Here is a 15,585-nt window from a genome sequence, read left to right as displayed (position 1 = left end):
AATACATATTCACCACAAGCATGCCAATCCTTTTTGCAAAATCCACTATCATCTGACATTCTTCATTCCTCTCCTTGACACCATACCTGACCATCACCTCCTCGTCTCCTCTGTTACCTTTACCAACATGTCCATTGAAATCTGCTCCAATCACCACTTTTTGTCCCTTGAGTACACTGTCCATCACTTCATCCAATTCACTCCAGAAATCTTCTTTCTTGGCCATCGAACACCCAACTTGCGGGGCATATGCACTAACAACATTCTTCATCACACCTTCAGTTTCCAGCTTCATAGTCATTAGTCCGTCTGACACTCTTTTCACCTGAAGAAAAAAAAACAAAACATTATCAGCATCTTTAAAAGACTGACAGCAATAAAATCAAAGGGTTCCTCCATGGTCAGTTAAAGCACATACTGACAGAGGATAAGAGTGTTGAAATCATATACAATCTAAACATAAATGTAAGGTTACCTAAAACCTATAATTAATATTCAAATACCATCAACATGTATATTCCACAGTCTACTGAACCAGTAGGGATGTCTTAGGAAAACAAGAAAAGAAAAAAAAAGGTACATGTGAAAGTTAAATACTACAAGTGAATTACAAGTTTAACAGATGGTTGTTTGCAATTTACCTATTTTTTCATTAACATCCAATTTCCAGAAGAATATTCTTGTAGCAAGTTGGCTGAAAGGAAAAATATAAATGTCACTTGTAATTAAATTTAAAAGTGAACATTGTGAACATTGTGACAGTCAGTCTGAGTCACATACAATTTAGTGGTGCATTGCCCACTGCAGGAAAATCTTTTAACAGTTTAGAAATGGCGTGCAACATCTGCACAAAACTACCATGAAATTTTGTTAAAATTGACAGCACCAAAACATGGCAGATTACTTGGTATTACAATTTAGACACATCGCTCCAAGTATTCCAACATAAGGAATTAAACTAAAAAGAAAAAAAGGTAATATCGTGCACCTCTGCTGTCAATCTGAACTTTGTCAAAAGCCTGGTTAACAACAGAATGATTAATCAAGTGTTTCCAAGATACTTGTAAAAGTTTTTTGTTTTTGTCTTCCATGCACAATCAAAGAATTCTCGTGAAACTTGCCTTGCGGAATCTGAAGAGTTGCTGGCACCACTGAGTGCTAGCCAACTTAAAGCACTGAATATGCATCAATTACCACAGCAAAAATGATTATTAATACAAATGTAAAGGTTCACAAAACAAACATAATCATGCCACACAAAGTTATTTAAAAAATATGAAGAATTTGCAAATGCAAATTTCAAACGTTTTCATTGCGAAGCACACTTACTTCCATTATCAAAAATAACAAGCAATTAGTTTCGTTGCTTCTTCTTTTGTCTAATGGAGTTTTGTCACTGCAGCTTCTTTTTTGTTTTCTTCTTTTTTTAATGGAGTTTCATTGCTTGGTACAATGGCAGGTTATTTAAGAGGAAACTCTATAAGCTAGAATGGAAAAAGCGATAGGTTATCACGAACTGTGAAATGATGGGTTGAAGTTACACTTGATAGACATCTTCAAACTTTCATAATTGAACAAGTGAGTTTTTGATTGTTATACAGTAACAATAATCTCATTTTGTTGAAGTTCTGAATTAGCACAATATGATTTGCTGAAGCCTTGCGCCCTGTGCAGGCTGGGATTGGCTCCAGCAGACCCCCGTGACCCTGTAGTTAGGATATAGCGGGTTGGATAATGGATGGATGGATGATATGCTGAAGTCGAATTTGATTGACAGTTATCCCGCCTCTAGATCCACCCATAATGTCTCTGGTCTACAGCAATACCCTTCTCGGTACTGCAACTCACACACGCATCATATTAATTTCTGAGGAAGTGCTCAGAGGACGTGTCAAATGAAAACTGGGAAGAAGTGGCAGCCATGATGTGTGCATGAGCCCGTTCTGAGTGTAAAGTATAAACCGGCCGTAAAGGGTCATTCAAGCGCTTCTCTTTAGTCTCTCACTAAACTCTTATGCTTGTTTCTCGATGGCTTGCAATAAGATCGATGAGAAGCAGCAATCTCACACCAGTGAAGGAGAATCACATATGGAGTTAGATTACTTCCAAAAGTCTGTATCCGAGTACCATGCAGTTTGTAAGCACATAACCACTCCTCAAAAAACCTTTCCTTTCAGAGGTGTGGCCGTCTAAAGTTTTGGTGAAAGTGTCAATGGTTTGAATAAGTTTTTGTGTTTAAATTGAGAATGATTCATGTTTTGTCAATTATTGTTTGAATTATTCACTTTGTAATTTGATTATTCATGTTTGTTTTATTTGTTTAAATTGTATTTTTTTTTATACAAAACGTGTTTTTGATGTATTGCATGTGTTTTTTTCCTTTAAGTGGTATTTTCTATTAATTGGTTAATTAATAGGTTGATTTTTGATTTCTCCCAGATTAAGTTAGTTGAGTATAATAAATAACACCTGAGCAGGAGGACAACAGCGAGACGACAAAACAAGGCTCTATGAGCAGGAAACATACAAAAAGGAAAATGCATCTGGGGTGTTTGAGATTTTGTTTTATAATACTGTTTATAGCTTTTGTGGGATAGGATACTCACTCAACTCAGTCTGTTCCATTCTTGACCAAGTGTTGATTAAACACAAAGATGTATTAGGAAGGCTTGCTTTGCATCATCACAAAGTGAACAAAGACCAGCAGGCACATAATCATTAATATTCTTTATTAAATGATCATGCTGTGTTCAAATAGCAACTTCAACAGTATAGTAATCAGCGTCTGGCCGTTTTATCCTTTCAGATATATGTATACAGTAATCCCTCCTCGATCGCGGGGGTTGCGTTCCAGAACCCCCCGTGAAAGGTGAAAATCTGTGAAGTAGAAACCATATGTTTATATGGTTATTTTTATATTGTCATGCTTGGGTCACAGATTTGCACAGAAACACAGGAGGTTGTAGAGAGACAGGAACTTTATTCAAACACTGCAAACAAACATTTGTCTCTTTTTCAAAAGTTTAAACTGTGCTCCATAACAAGACAGAGATGACAGTTCCGTCTCACAATTAAAAGAATGCAAAAATATCTTCCTCTTCAAAGGAGTGCGCATCAGGAGCAGAGAATGTCAGAGAGAGAGAGAGATAAATGCAAACAATCAGAATTCAATAGGGCTGTTTGGGCTTTTAAGTATGCGAAGCACCGCCAGACAACTCAGCTGCTAGGAAGGGAGCAATGTAAAGGTAGTCTTTCACCATTTTTTTAGAGGAGCGTCCGTATCGTCTAGTGCGAAGAGCCCCCCTGCTCACACCCCCTCCGTCAGGAGCAGAGAATGTCAGAGAGAGTGAGAGAGACAGAGAAAAACAAACAATTAAAAATCAATATGTGCTGTTTGAGCTTTTATGTATGCGAAGCACCGTGCAGGAAGCATGTCGCTTGACAAACCAGCTGCAAGAAAGGGAGCAACGTGAAGATAATCTTTCAGCATTTTTAGATGAGCGTCAGTATCGTCTAGGGGTGCGAACAGCCCCCCTGCTCACACCCCCTCCGTTAGGAGCAGAGAATGTCAGAGCAAGAGAGAGAGAGAGAGAGAAAGGCAAACAATCAAAAATAAATACGTGCTGTTTGATCTTTTAAGTATGCGAAGCACCATGCAGGAAGCATATCGCTTGACAAAGCAGCCACATTTAAGCCCAGCAATGAAGAGAGCAATGTGAAGGTAATCTTTCAGTGTTTTTTGAGGAGTGGCCGTATCTTCTAGGGGTGCGAACAGCCCCCGTGCTCACAATATATTTGAGGAGTTTTATTTAATAGGTAATACGCACTTTGGTTGGGTAGCTTCTCAGCCATCTGCCAATAGCGTCCCTTGTATGAAATCAACTGGGCAAACCAACTAAGGAAGCATGTACCAGAAATTGAAAGACCCATTGTCCACAGAAATCCGCGAACCAGCAAAAAATCCGTGATATATATTTAAATATGCTTACATATAAAATCCACGATAAAGTGAAGCCGCGAAAATCAAAGCGCGATATAGCGAGGGATTACTGTAGTTGTAATTTATACATTAACAAACATAACATTTATATTTCTTCTTTAAATATAACATTGAATTGCAAAAACTGAACAAGTAACTCTGCTGCACACTGCCTATTTTTCTAAATACAGTACCAGTATACTCGCTGCATCCGCTTCTGCTGTATGCAAATTTGAATGACTCTGCCTTTCTTACAGCTTTCTTTTTAATGTTATGATTTTATATTTTATGTTTAAAAGTAAAAATTAGACGATCTTGGGGACTTAATTATTAATTTTTTTTTTAACCAAGCAAAAGACTCTGGCTGGCAGGGTGAACTGTAAAGGGGTGGACCTGGTGTTTTGGAGATCTAAGAGGCTTGGAGACTTTGTGCTATACCAAGGTGAAAGGTGGGAGAGAGAACTGAAGTGCAACCTAGCTGGAAGGGAACTGGAGAGAAACCTGCCTGGCAGTTTCTACCTTAAGCTAAGTGCCTTGTGAAACAGGAACCTGACCACGGATAGTGAGGGAAGGTTGCTTTGGTATGGTGGGCTCTTTCAAATTCCTAAAAGCGTTTTCTCTTCACAGATTGGTGGACCTGGTGTCAGTGTTAAAGAAGCAGGGGCAGCTGTAACAGCTTAGGCCTAAGACCATGTTGGACATTTCTGCCAGTCTTTTTTATTTTAATATTTTTTGGCAAGTTTGCAAATGGGAATCCATAGTTTCATTGTGTGAGACTTTAAAAAGAACCTGGTTAAAAAAAACAGTAAAAATGAAAATTTGCTTAAATAGTAGAGTCCTAGGGCTCAATACCTTATTACTAGGTGGTGTAGTCGGCCTATTTGGCATTAACTTTGTGGGTCACAAAAGGAGCAGTTTAAGATGATAAACAATGAAAATTAAAGTATAAAATCAGGAATGCATTCAAAATTTCAATTTAAGGAAAGTGAACTAAATGAATTATGCATGAAATACACAAGAAATGCGAAGGTCCAGTCTGTAGATGGAAAATTTATTTGCAGCAAAAAAAAATGCTGCATATGATTATTTACTGTGGCAGCAGGAGAAAATTGCCTATTGGTCATTATGGCAAACTGAGTAGTTAGTATCGAGGGAAAAATGGACCGAGTACAGCAGCTCTGTCACATAATTTAGAAGAATATTATAGGCCACCACTTTACCGATGTGAAGTTGTGATGCATCTCATGTAGCTCCTGGCCACTTCCTAATGTTCAGTTCTCAGTTGATTTGCACATTAAGGGAAGCAAAACCGTCCATTTTCTAAACCCACATAGCCAGAACATTGTCAAAAGCAAAATGTGAGCAAACACAAGGCATAAGGTAGGAAAAATCCCTGGACAGGGTGTTAATCCATCACAGGGAAAGAAATCCTTTCAAACACAGAATTCAAGGTTTGTGAGGGAGGCATTTAATCCAAATACAGTATGATTAGTCTGCTTTACAACATATGTATTTGAAAACCCACAAACTGCACACAGTGAAAGTGTCCATTTTGAATGAACCATCTCAGTAAGTAAGCATCTGTCAGTTCGCTGTCTGTTTATCATGAGACCGACAGAATGGGGACAGCAGCAAGCCAACAGAGTTTTGAGCCGGTGGCCCACTGTTAGATTGCTGGCAGCTGGCCTCCCACTAGTTATTGGCTCTTTAACAGCTCGTAGCTCATAGAATGCTAGTGGTAACCAACCAGCAGGTTAACATTGGTCCTCTGGTGGCTAGCCGATCCTTATAGCTGATGGCCCTACAGTGGTCCACTGGAAGCATTTATTAATTGCAACGTCAACAGACAAAATGTTCATTAATCATGGACTGCTTTATTCCCAGACAAGCAGTCCTGTGCCTAAATTTTAATCTGTTTTAATCTGAAGGTAAACATACACTGAAAAATAACTAAAGACATAATTGGGTCACAGTTTGGTAAATTTCTTTTAATACAAACAAACATACAATTTACGCTGATATATTCCCAATAAAGGGTGATCCCCTTTGGAGAATCACCTTTTAATGTCATCTGGGTGGGGTTGTTTCAGCCATGCAAGGCTTTCTGCAAACCAAATGTGACCATTTACTCATTCACTACAATTGTAATTAATAACTCTGTGTGACCCACATATAGATATTTTGCAACATACTGACTTATAAAGTGGAGTTATCTTATCTAAGAGATTTCCAGATAAGTGCTGCTGCGAAGAATTATGGGTATTAAGAAATATTAAAATTGTGCAAGAAATATGGAGATACTGGCTGGAAGTAGTATAAAAGTTAGTTGACCGTAAAAATCCTGGTCCATATGAAAACCACAAAGAGGTTTAATTTTCATTAAACACACTTCTTTAAATGGTTTGAATTTTGCTATTTCATATCAAGTTGGAGGAAAAAAAGTAAGCCATTTTTCCATCTTGTTAATATGAGAAATATAAGTTTTGTATGAAACAGAAGCAGTATTATATTCACATTGTATTTTGTTTGTTAGCCTCATCTGGACAAGTTTGTTCAGGTAATATTGGAGGTAAGTAGGAGCTTATTAGGGAGTGTGCCAAACAAAAGTGTCACAGTAGTCCATTTGTTAGCCAAATATGAATCATTACATAAAACATTTTATAAAGGCTTGTAACATTTATATTTAAGTGAAGAATACCTCTGGAAGTCCAGCTAGGCTCTTAAAACAATTTGCATTATTTTATTGTATTTATATATTATTTCTATTCTAGCAACACCATTAGGTGTCTTGTGTGTGTGTTTTTTTTTAATTTGCATGGGTACCAGAGTCTTTCATCTTCCTTTGTATAAGTGCAGCCATACATCCTTTGCCTGTTGCTAGTAACATGTTGTGTTATTAGTTTTTGCCTATATAAGATTACCTCACCCAGAAGCATGATCCAAATATTCGATCACAGATGAACAGAGTTAGTGTAAAAAAAAGAGACTGCAATAGAATTAGCTAGTGTTAAAAGCTTTGCAAAAAATATTTAGAATATTATTTGGTGGATTTGCGTTTTGGTAAACAATTTGTATAGTTTAATTTGGCCATTTTACTCTGCCATGCAGTCTGTCTGTACTTTTGTGTGCTAAGTAGTGTGCTTTTTTTAATTTTCAGTATTATTTTAATAGTGATTTCAAGAACTTTTGTATAGAACAACTGGTATGAATTCAATGAGTATCTTTAATTCCCTCTGAGACACGGTTTATCGTAAGGTACTTTTTATAAGTTCTTTTTTTAAAGATGATTAGAATCTTATATACCCTTTGCAGCAATTTCTAATGTAATGAGCCTATCACTTGATTCAGATGCTGCTGGTTCAACTTGTTTGATTTGCAGTCATAGCATGTTTTTATATATTCCATGGCATTTATACTCTATGCTCTGTGACCACTTATGCAACCTGAATTATTCTTCAGTTTCTGAAAATCATGCCTAATTTCCTTTATCAGCCCAATTACTAAGCCATTTAGTTTTGTAACATATTGATATTTCATCATTTACTTTATATAGCTCTTGTATTATATACAGGTAATATATCCTATCCATTTAGAGTTAAAGAATAGGAAAAATGAATCACTGTTAATTGAACAGCATAGTAATGTTATTTACTTACTTACCTTGGCTGTGACATTCATGTCTCTGTTGACTCTTCCTATAAAATCAGTAGACGGATTGGGAGAGCATGGGGTGGGGATCATGAGGTCCAAGTCTTTAGAATCCTGGTGCTTCTTATCTTGCTATATGGTTTCGAGACATGGACACCTATCCAGTGACCTGAGACAAAGATTGGACTACTTTTGTACTGTGTTTCTCCGGAAAATCCTTGGGTACCGTTGGTTTGACTTTGTGTCAAATGAGTGGTTGCTCATGGAGTCCCGAATGAGGCACATTACCTTAATTGTGAGGGAGCGTCAGTTATGGCATTATGGCCATGTGGCGCGTTTCCCCGAGGATGATCCAGCTCGTAGGATCCTCATTGTTGGGGACCCGAGTGGCTTGACCAGGCCATGGGGTCACCCACGTAACACCTGGCTGCAACAGATAGAGGGTCAGTTCCAGAGGGTGGGACTGGACCGCGTGTCTGCCTGGATCCCGAGTTGTTTTGTCATATAGTGGGTGCGGCAATGCATTGTACCAGTGCATGCTCCCCAACTTGACTTGACAGTAATGAATATTTGCTCTTACTAACATAACTGGTACTGTAGCTTCAGGCCTATTAAGGTCTGGGTTTCCTTTCTTGGCATCCATCTTTATCAAATTTGGCAGGATTGAGGTGCTAATAGTAACTTTTAGTGCTTGTTTAAAATCCAATACTTTCTCTCTATCAATAAAGGATTGTTTGAAATACCAGAATATATCTATTAATTTTGCAAAAATTGAACTATACAAGTGCATTTCAGTCTGTTTCCCTCAAAAAAACTTTCAAATATTTTTTGTATGTTTTCAGTTTTATTTGTTCAAAGGTAGGGGTGCCCCGAGCCAGGCTCATATGCTAACACTGGACTATCGGCTTTGTGGTTGGTGAAATATTATTGGACAAGAATGGAATCCTGGTTTGGCTGTTCTAATCTGTGTCCAACATCCATGGCCTACTGTAAATAAAGAAAGTAAACGAATACAAGCAAACTTTATCCCAACACTTAAAATATCAAATTAGGATTTATATTTGTTTGCTTTCGGTTGCTGTGAAATTTAAAACTGAGTCAACATCAACTGCAACTGGAATTAAATTAACTAAATTAAGATCACTGTAGTGTAAAAGGTTGGTGAAACTTCTACACATTTTCCAGCTGGCATACTACTGAGCCATGCTCTCTTTCTCTTTCACAATGAAAGGCTTCCAGTAATTTGCCATATTTTATTTTAGTGGTTCTCAGCCTGAGATAATTATACAGGGAGTCACAAGGTGATACACGAAGCAGCACCAAAAAATAAAGACAGTAGCAGGAAGAGCTAATGAAGGCAGGGAGAAAGAACGACAGAAGCTGGCAATTTTGCAGTTACGTCTTGTCTTCTTTAAACTCAGTAGAATATGAGGATTTATAGTAGTCTCTAAATGTGTGCATTATATTTTTATGGTCAATGATTATGTCTCCGGTTGTGTTGGTAATTGCTGGGTTTGCATTCTTCTTCTTCTTGCTTGTGGATTTGTTGAGCTGAAAGCTTATTAGCTTTCTCTCCATGTTCATAGTAATGATGTCTTGATTTAAAAATGAGTTGTTCAGTTTCTTTAGTTGTTAAGAGGTTGAGCTCTGAATGCAGAGCCTGCCTTTTCCTATGAAGAGCCTCACTTGGACACCTGGCATGTTCTTGATCTATTCTAGTAATTTCGTTGGTTAGCTTTGATACCTGCTTGGTTTCTAATTTATTTCTGTGGGAATGATATGAGATAATCTGTCCTCTTAAGAAGGCCTTCAGGGTTTCCCAGAGTATTCCTGCAGAGACCTCTGAGGATATATTTGTCTCTAGAAAAAAACTGATTTGTTTTGATATAAATTCTGTAAAGTTCTCGTCTGCTAATAAAAGTGGGTTAAGACGCCATCTGCGAGATGAGTATGTGGGGCATAATGATTATATCTCCAAGATCAGAGGGGCATGGTCGGAAATAACAATAGCGCCGTACTTGCAGGATTTAATCGTAGGCAAGAAATGGTTATCTACAAAAAAAATAATCAATTCTTGAGTAGCAATGATGCACTGGTGAGTAGAAGGAGTATGTTCAGGAAATCTCCAGGGGTCTGATAAGTTGTGGTCAGTTACAAACTGTGCAATTGTCTTTACAGTGTTAAATGTCATTGACCCTGTGGCTGGAGACCTATCTAGGTCTGGATTTAAAACACAATTAAAGTCCCCAACCATTATAATTTTATGAGTGTTCACATTGGGAATGGATGTAAATACAGTTTGGATGAATTCCCTATCATCCACATTGGGTGCATAAACATTTATCAAAATCATCCATCCATCCATTTTCCAACCCTCTATATTCCTAACTACAGGGTCACAGGGGTCTGCTGGAGCCAATCCCAGCCAACACAGGGCACAAAGCAGAAAACAATCCCAGGCAGGGTGCCAACCCACCACAGGACACACAGACCCACAAACCAAGCACACACTAGGGCCAATTTAGAATCGCCAATCCACCTAACCTGCATGTCTTTGGACTGTGGGAGGAAACCGGAGCACCCGGAGGAAACCCACGCAGACACGGGAAGAACATGCAAACTCCACGCAGGGAGGACCCGGGAAGCGAACCCAGGTCCCCAGATCTCCCAACTGCGAGGCAGCAGCGCTACCCACTGTGCCACCGTGCCGCCTATCAAAATCACTTTACAATTAAATAAATTACTAATAACAATCATGTATCTTCCTTCAGGATCAGATACAACATCTGATACTACATATAAGACTGTTCTATGTATGAGAATTCCCACACCTCTAATTTTTTTTGTAAAGCTGGAATGGAACATTTGGCCAGTCCAGTCTTTAATTGCAGCCGGAACGGATCCTTGCTTAATAAGTGGGTCTCTCTTTAGGTGAGAGAATACTTTGTATCTTTTTAATTTGTGATTCAGGCCTTTAACATTCCAGCTCACAAAATTAACTGTCCCGTCTTGGAAACATTGATTCTGAATTTTTGATGTCATTTTGTAGTCTTAACCAAAAGTGAGACAGCTTTAACCTTAATTTCCAATTTTCCAAGGAGCTATTGCCATGCAGTCTATTGGTACGTTGGGAATTATAATTATAAGGATTAAAAGGATAGATTAGAGATAGCTTACTCTCTTTCTCCTCCTTCCCCCGGTTTTGCCTCCCCATGTTAGGCTGGACCCCACTTCACAAAGTCCAAGTCCTCTGACATACCTAGAGACAGAGCACGTCCAAAACAAAACAAGCCCCCAGCAGCGGTGTATGTGAATTTAAATAGAGATATCCATTGCCAATACAGTCTAAATACTATAAGCATAACAGAAAAAAAAAAGAAAATCTTCAACATTCTTGAAATGTTAAGATAGTAAACCCAGGGAATGGTGTTAAACAGTCTCCTTTAGAATAGTAAAAAAAAAAAAGAAAGAAAGAAAAAGATAACTAATTTAATTTCTTCCACACATACATACATTCATAAACATGTATAATTGTAATTAAAATAAAAACAGATAGTGACCAAGAAGGGAAAAGTATGTATAATTACGGTACCAGTGTCACTGCAAGCGGATCAGACAGCCAGTGATATCTTCTTTACGATGCCATGACAGGGTGCGACTCACGGTCTTATTTCAGGAAAGTGTCGGGATCAGCTTTCTTAACTCTTTATCTGCTTCCTCTCTACTGATAAATATGTAATGTTTGCCTTGAGTCTCCATTTTCAGTTTGGCAGGATACAAGAGACTGTATCTGATATCGGCTTTTCGTAAGCGCTGTTTAATATTATAAAAAGAGGCATGCTTAGCAGCTGTTGAGGGTGAGAAGTCAGGGAAAATACGAATTAGGTTATTTTCAAATATAATCTCTTGTTTCTGTCTGAGAAGTGACATTACACTGTTGCTGTTAGACATCAAAAAGCACTTTCAGGGTTTAAATTTTGGTGTGGGATTGCCTGTTACTTAAAAATTATACATGGCTTAAAACTAGACTAAAACAGCGCCACTTGCAAAATGGGAATTAGGTGCATACGGGTATGTAGCAATTTTATTAAAAGAGGGGGATGGGGAGAGATAGAAATATACCAAAACTGGCTAATAATAATATTAACACAGGTTGCTGTAGCACCACAATCTCCCTTGTTCCCTTTTTTCTTATTGGTGCTGCTTTTGTCTCCGTTTATCTTCCGCCATATTGTACTTTACATTAAGAGATCATCTACTTCTTACCTTCAAGCTGTCATTGCTTATCACATCTAAATACTTTGTATAATTTAAGAGTTAAACAGCTCTTATAGTGAAATTAACACTGGCGATTTTGCTACTGTATGTAGCTTTATAGTTAAATCTTATTTTCAGCAAAGGAGATGTGTTATGCATTTATGCAGCATAGACACATTTTAATTAAAAAAACAAAAAGCTACACTGTAAAGCAGTTTTTGACAATTAGAAAAGTGGGTGGGTATGGGACTCCTGAACCATATACTGGTGCTGCACTGCTATTGAGCCACACGTCTCATACATGGCTAAACAAGAATGTTTATATAGATGTGAATTACTGTCACACAACATCTGTTTAGTCAGATCTTGCTTGTTTTGATTGGGACCGATACTATTGCTACTACTGCAGTATGGCATTGTGTGCAACAATAACTTTTTGCAATAAAAATGCTTCCATCCATTCCTTAATTGAGAAATTAGTCACATCTAAAAATCTGACACATCTTTAAAAAGATTTAAATTTGGATTTCTGAATACTGCAGTTTACAGAGATTATCAATTTAATTGGATTTGGCATTTTTGTTATTAGATTAGATTGTTATAATAAAAAATAAGATATGTTTTAGTATAATTACCATCATAGGCACTGTTTTTTTTTGTCTTGCTAAAAATGTTTAATATTAATATATGAACCAAACATCTTTTGGCATTTTTGTTATTAGATTAGATTGTTATAATAAAAAATAAGATATGTTTTAGTATAATTACCATCATAGGCACTGTTTTTTTTTGTCTTGCTAAAAATGTTTAATATTAATATATGAACCAAACATATGAACTGATCCATTGGTTGTACCATGGAGACAGTTTTATCTACTTATGTCTGTATTTTAAAAAACTGCTTCTAAAAATGTCTTGAACAAATTATTTATATATCTACTTAGAAAATTGATGGAGTGGTGACTGTAAGGCTAGGAATCTATGCCAGCAATTGGAAGGTTGTTGGTTCAAATTCCGTAAAATGCCAAAAGTTACTAATTCGTTGGGCCCTTTAACAAGGCCCTTAACCTGCAATTACTCCTTCCTGGGTAACGTGTATCCAGCCCTACATGCAGGTCCTCCAACATGCAGGGAAAACTTGGGGGTTGGTGGCAGGATTGGCATGCCATCCATTGTAACAAATCCCACAATTTTCCTGTGTAGTGCTGAGGTGTCGACCATTGCACAGCTCTACTCAGGTCCCAATCCGGGTGGTTCGTCATGGGTGAGGCAACGTGCTGTAATCACAAAAACATCTTTATCATAAGAAACGTGCTTCTAAATGTAAGGCATCAGATGTCACTAATATGACCATGACCGCCATGGCAGTTTGTAGTAACTCTGAAAGGAATTTGATGGTTGAAAGATAATCAAAGATCTCTTAGTAAATCAGATATACTGCTGTGCTTTGTCATCTTTTTCTTTTGAAATTTTTAGTTAAGTAAACCAGAAAAATTATAAATATTTTACCAAATTAAGGGCAAAATATAAGTCGATCATCTTGTCATACTGTCATAGAAATGAATGAGTATGTGATAAATGAAAGAGTTGGACATACATTTTAAGGGGGAGCAAGTATAAAACAGCAAAACAGTGACACATTTGTGGTGAAAATATTTTTCCTTTTTTATGTGTTTCTGCCGAGCTCCACCTATCCTCAGACGACAAATAAAAAAATAAATTAAATAAGTAAATAAATAAGCCACTTTATAAGAATGTCATGTTAACAATCACGTTTAATACACTGCGAAATAAATTAACTAAATGTAAAGAAAGAGTTAGGATGATACCCATACAGACCCAAAATTACACGCTACAAATCTTATCTAAAACAATTTTTCATATGTAGAAAATAACCAAAGTTGAAGAACAGCAATAGAGAGAGAGTCTGAAGCATTCTCTTGAATAACAAACGTATTTTGTGTGCTTTGTTTATAATTAATTTAAACTACTTTGATTTCATTTTAATATTAAAATCTTGTTCTGCTTATCATTGTCAAAAAATTCCAATTAATTCCACTGTGATTTAATGTTGTATAACAATAAAATCGGAACATTTTCAAGGGACTGAATATTTTTCATAAATACTGTAAATATATTTTAGAAAATGTTTTATAATGACTAATTTAAATCCATCCATCCATCCATTTTCCAACCCGCTGAATCCGAACACAGGGTCACGGGGGTCTGCTGGAGCCAATCCCAGCCAACACAGGGGACAAGGCAGGAACCAATCCAGGGCAGGGTGCCAACCCACCGCAGACTAATTTAAATGTCTCCAGTAATTTGTTTAATATAAAAACACATTTAATTTTACAAAGCCCAGTAAGATTAATCAGCTTAATTGAACTGGGATTTCTGAGAACTGCGTTGCATTTAAGAAGAAAAATGTAAAGTGGCTAACAGTTTATTTTTGCACTAAAAATAATTAAATGAAATGTATTAGTTTTATGGACTTCATCATGGTAAATTGAATTAAAAACAGGGTTTAGGCATTGTGGTAGGACATAAATAATAAGAAGGGTGAAAGGAATAAGGCGAAGATGCTGGACGCGGAGTTTGCAAATGCAAGAAAAACTCAAAAGTGCGTGACTTTACGAAAGAGGCATTAGATGGCGCTAAAACAACGCTAGACGTCACAATTTTTACAGGGTGGGACAGTAAAAAGCAATTTTAAAACGCGTTCAGGGGAAACAGTACTGCAGATGGAGAAAAGAATGCATCAGAGAATTCTTGTCTTGACCCTCCTTATTTCTTTAGGTATATCGGGTTTAGAGTTCATCAAGTGCATCTTTTAAACATTGCGTATCAAAATTAGTCTATTTGTGTGTATATTAAACACGTAAAATGCGCCGATTTTAACCAGATGTACTGTAAGATTGATAACATTATAGTATATTTATTTGTTTGTTTGTTTGTTTTCTCTGTCCTTTAGGACATGGTATTGAAGACCGTGTTTGGCAGCCTGAAAGTAAAGTGCAGGTTCTTCAAAAACAAGAGGCTGAAATCAAGTGCAACTTTGAAGCAAGAGATACTGCTAATGCTTACCTCTTCTGGTATATTCAGACACCAAACGGCGTTCCTCGGCATTTAATGACAAGGACACCTACTTACAGCATCAATGAAGAAGGTTTCAAAGAAAGATTTAATGCAACACTCAACCGGGAGAACAAAACAGTCCACCTGAAAATTTCATCTTCTAAGCTGTCCGACTCTGCAATTTATTTCTGCGCATTGCAGCCCACAGTAAGGGAAAGGAAGCCGAGAACATTACACAAACTCATGTGACAGAAAAACTGTCATAGAAATAACAACTTTTAAGTCCAAATTTTAACCCGGCATTTGAAACACTTTTGTGTACAAAATATATGGCGTTTCATTGTACTGAAGAATTGAGCTTAATTTACAAATAAGAATTGCTTTGCTGGAAAAATGTTCAAAAAGGACATTTAATTTTAAAAATCTTTAAAAATATTTTATTGTTATAAAATATCTCACAGATGAATTGTTAAAATATTACTATTACAATGGGAAGGGTAATCGTTGGAAAGCCCTGCTCTTTGGGTGGGATGACTCCAGGCACACTAGACCTTTGCAAAAGTAGGTGTTTTGGACTTGTAACAAAAACTTGTCTGACAGGAACAGACCCAAAGCTTGCAGAG

At 37.1% G+C, this 15,585-nt stretch overlaps 1 gene segment (V, D, J or C); it reads left to right on the top strand.

The window, feature by feature from the left end:
- The first annotated feature begins 14,568 nt into the window (after positions 1 to 14,568).
- Positions 14,569 to 15,258, top strand: LOC114657602 (T cell receptor alpha variable 3-like). The segment is given in 2 exon segments: positions 14,569 to 14,683; positions 14,859 to 15,258. Coding segments are annotated over 2 exon segments (408 nt in total).
- The last annotated feature ends 327 nt before the right edge of the window (positions 15,259 to 15,585 follow it).

This window comes from Erpetoichthys calabaricus, chromosome 9 (genome assembly GCF_900747795.2).
Source record: "Erpetoichthys calabaricus chromosome 9, fErpCal1.3, whole genome shotgun sequence".
NCBI classification, from domain to species: Eukaryota; Metazoa; Chordata; class Cladistia; order Polypteriformes; family Polypteridae; genus Erpetoichthys; species Erpetoichthys calabaricus.
Note: the sequence above shows the minus strand (reverse complement) of the source record. Positions and strands in the feature narration are given on the sequence as shown.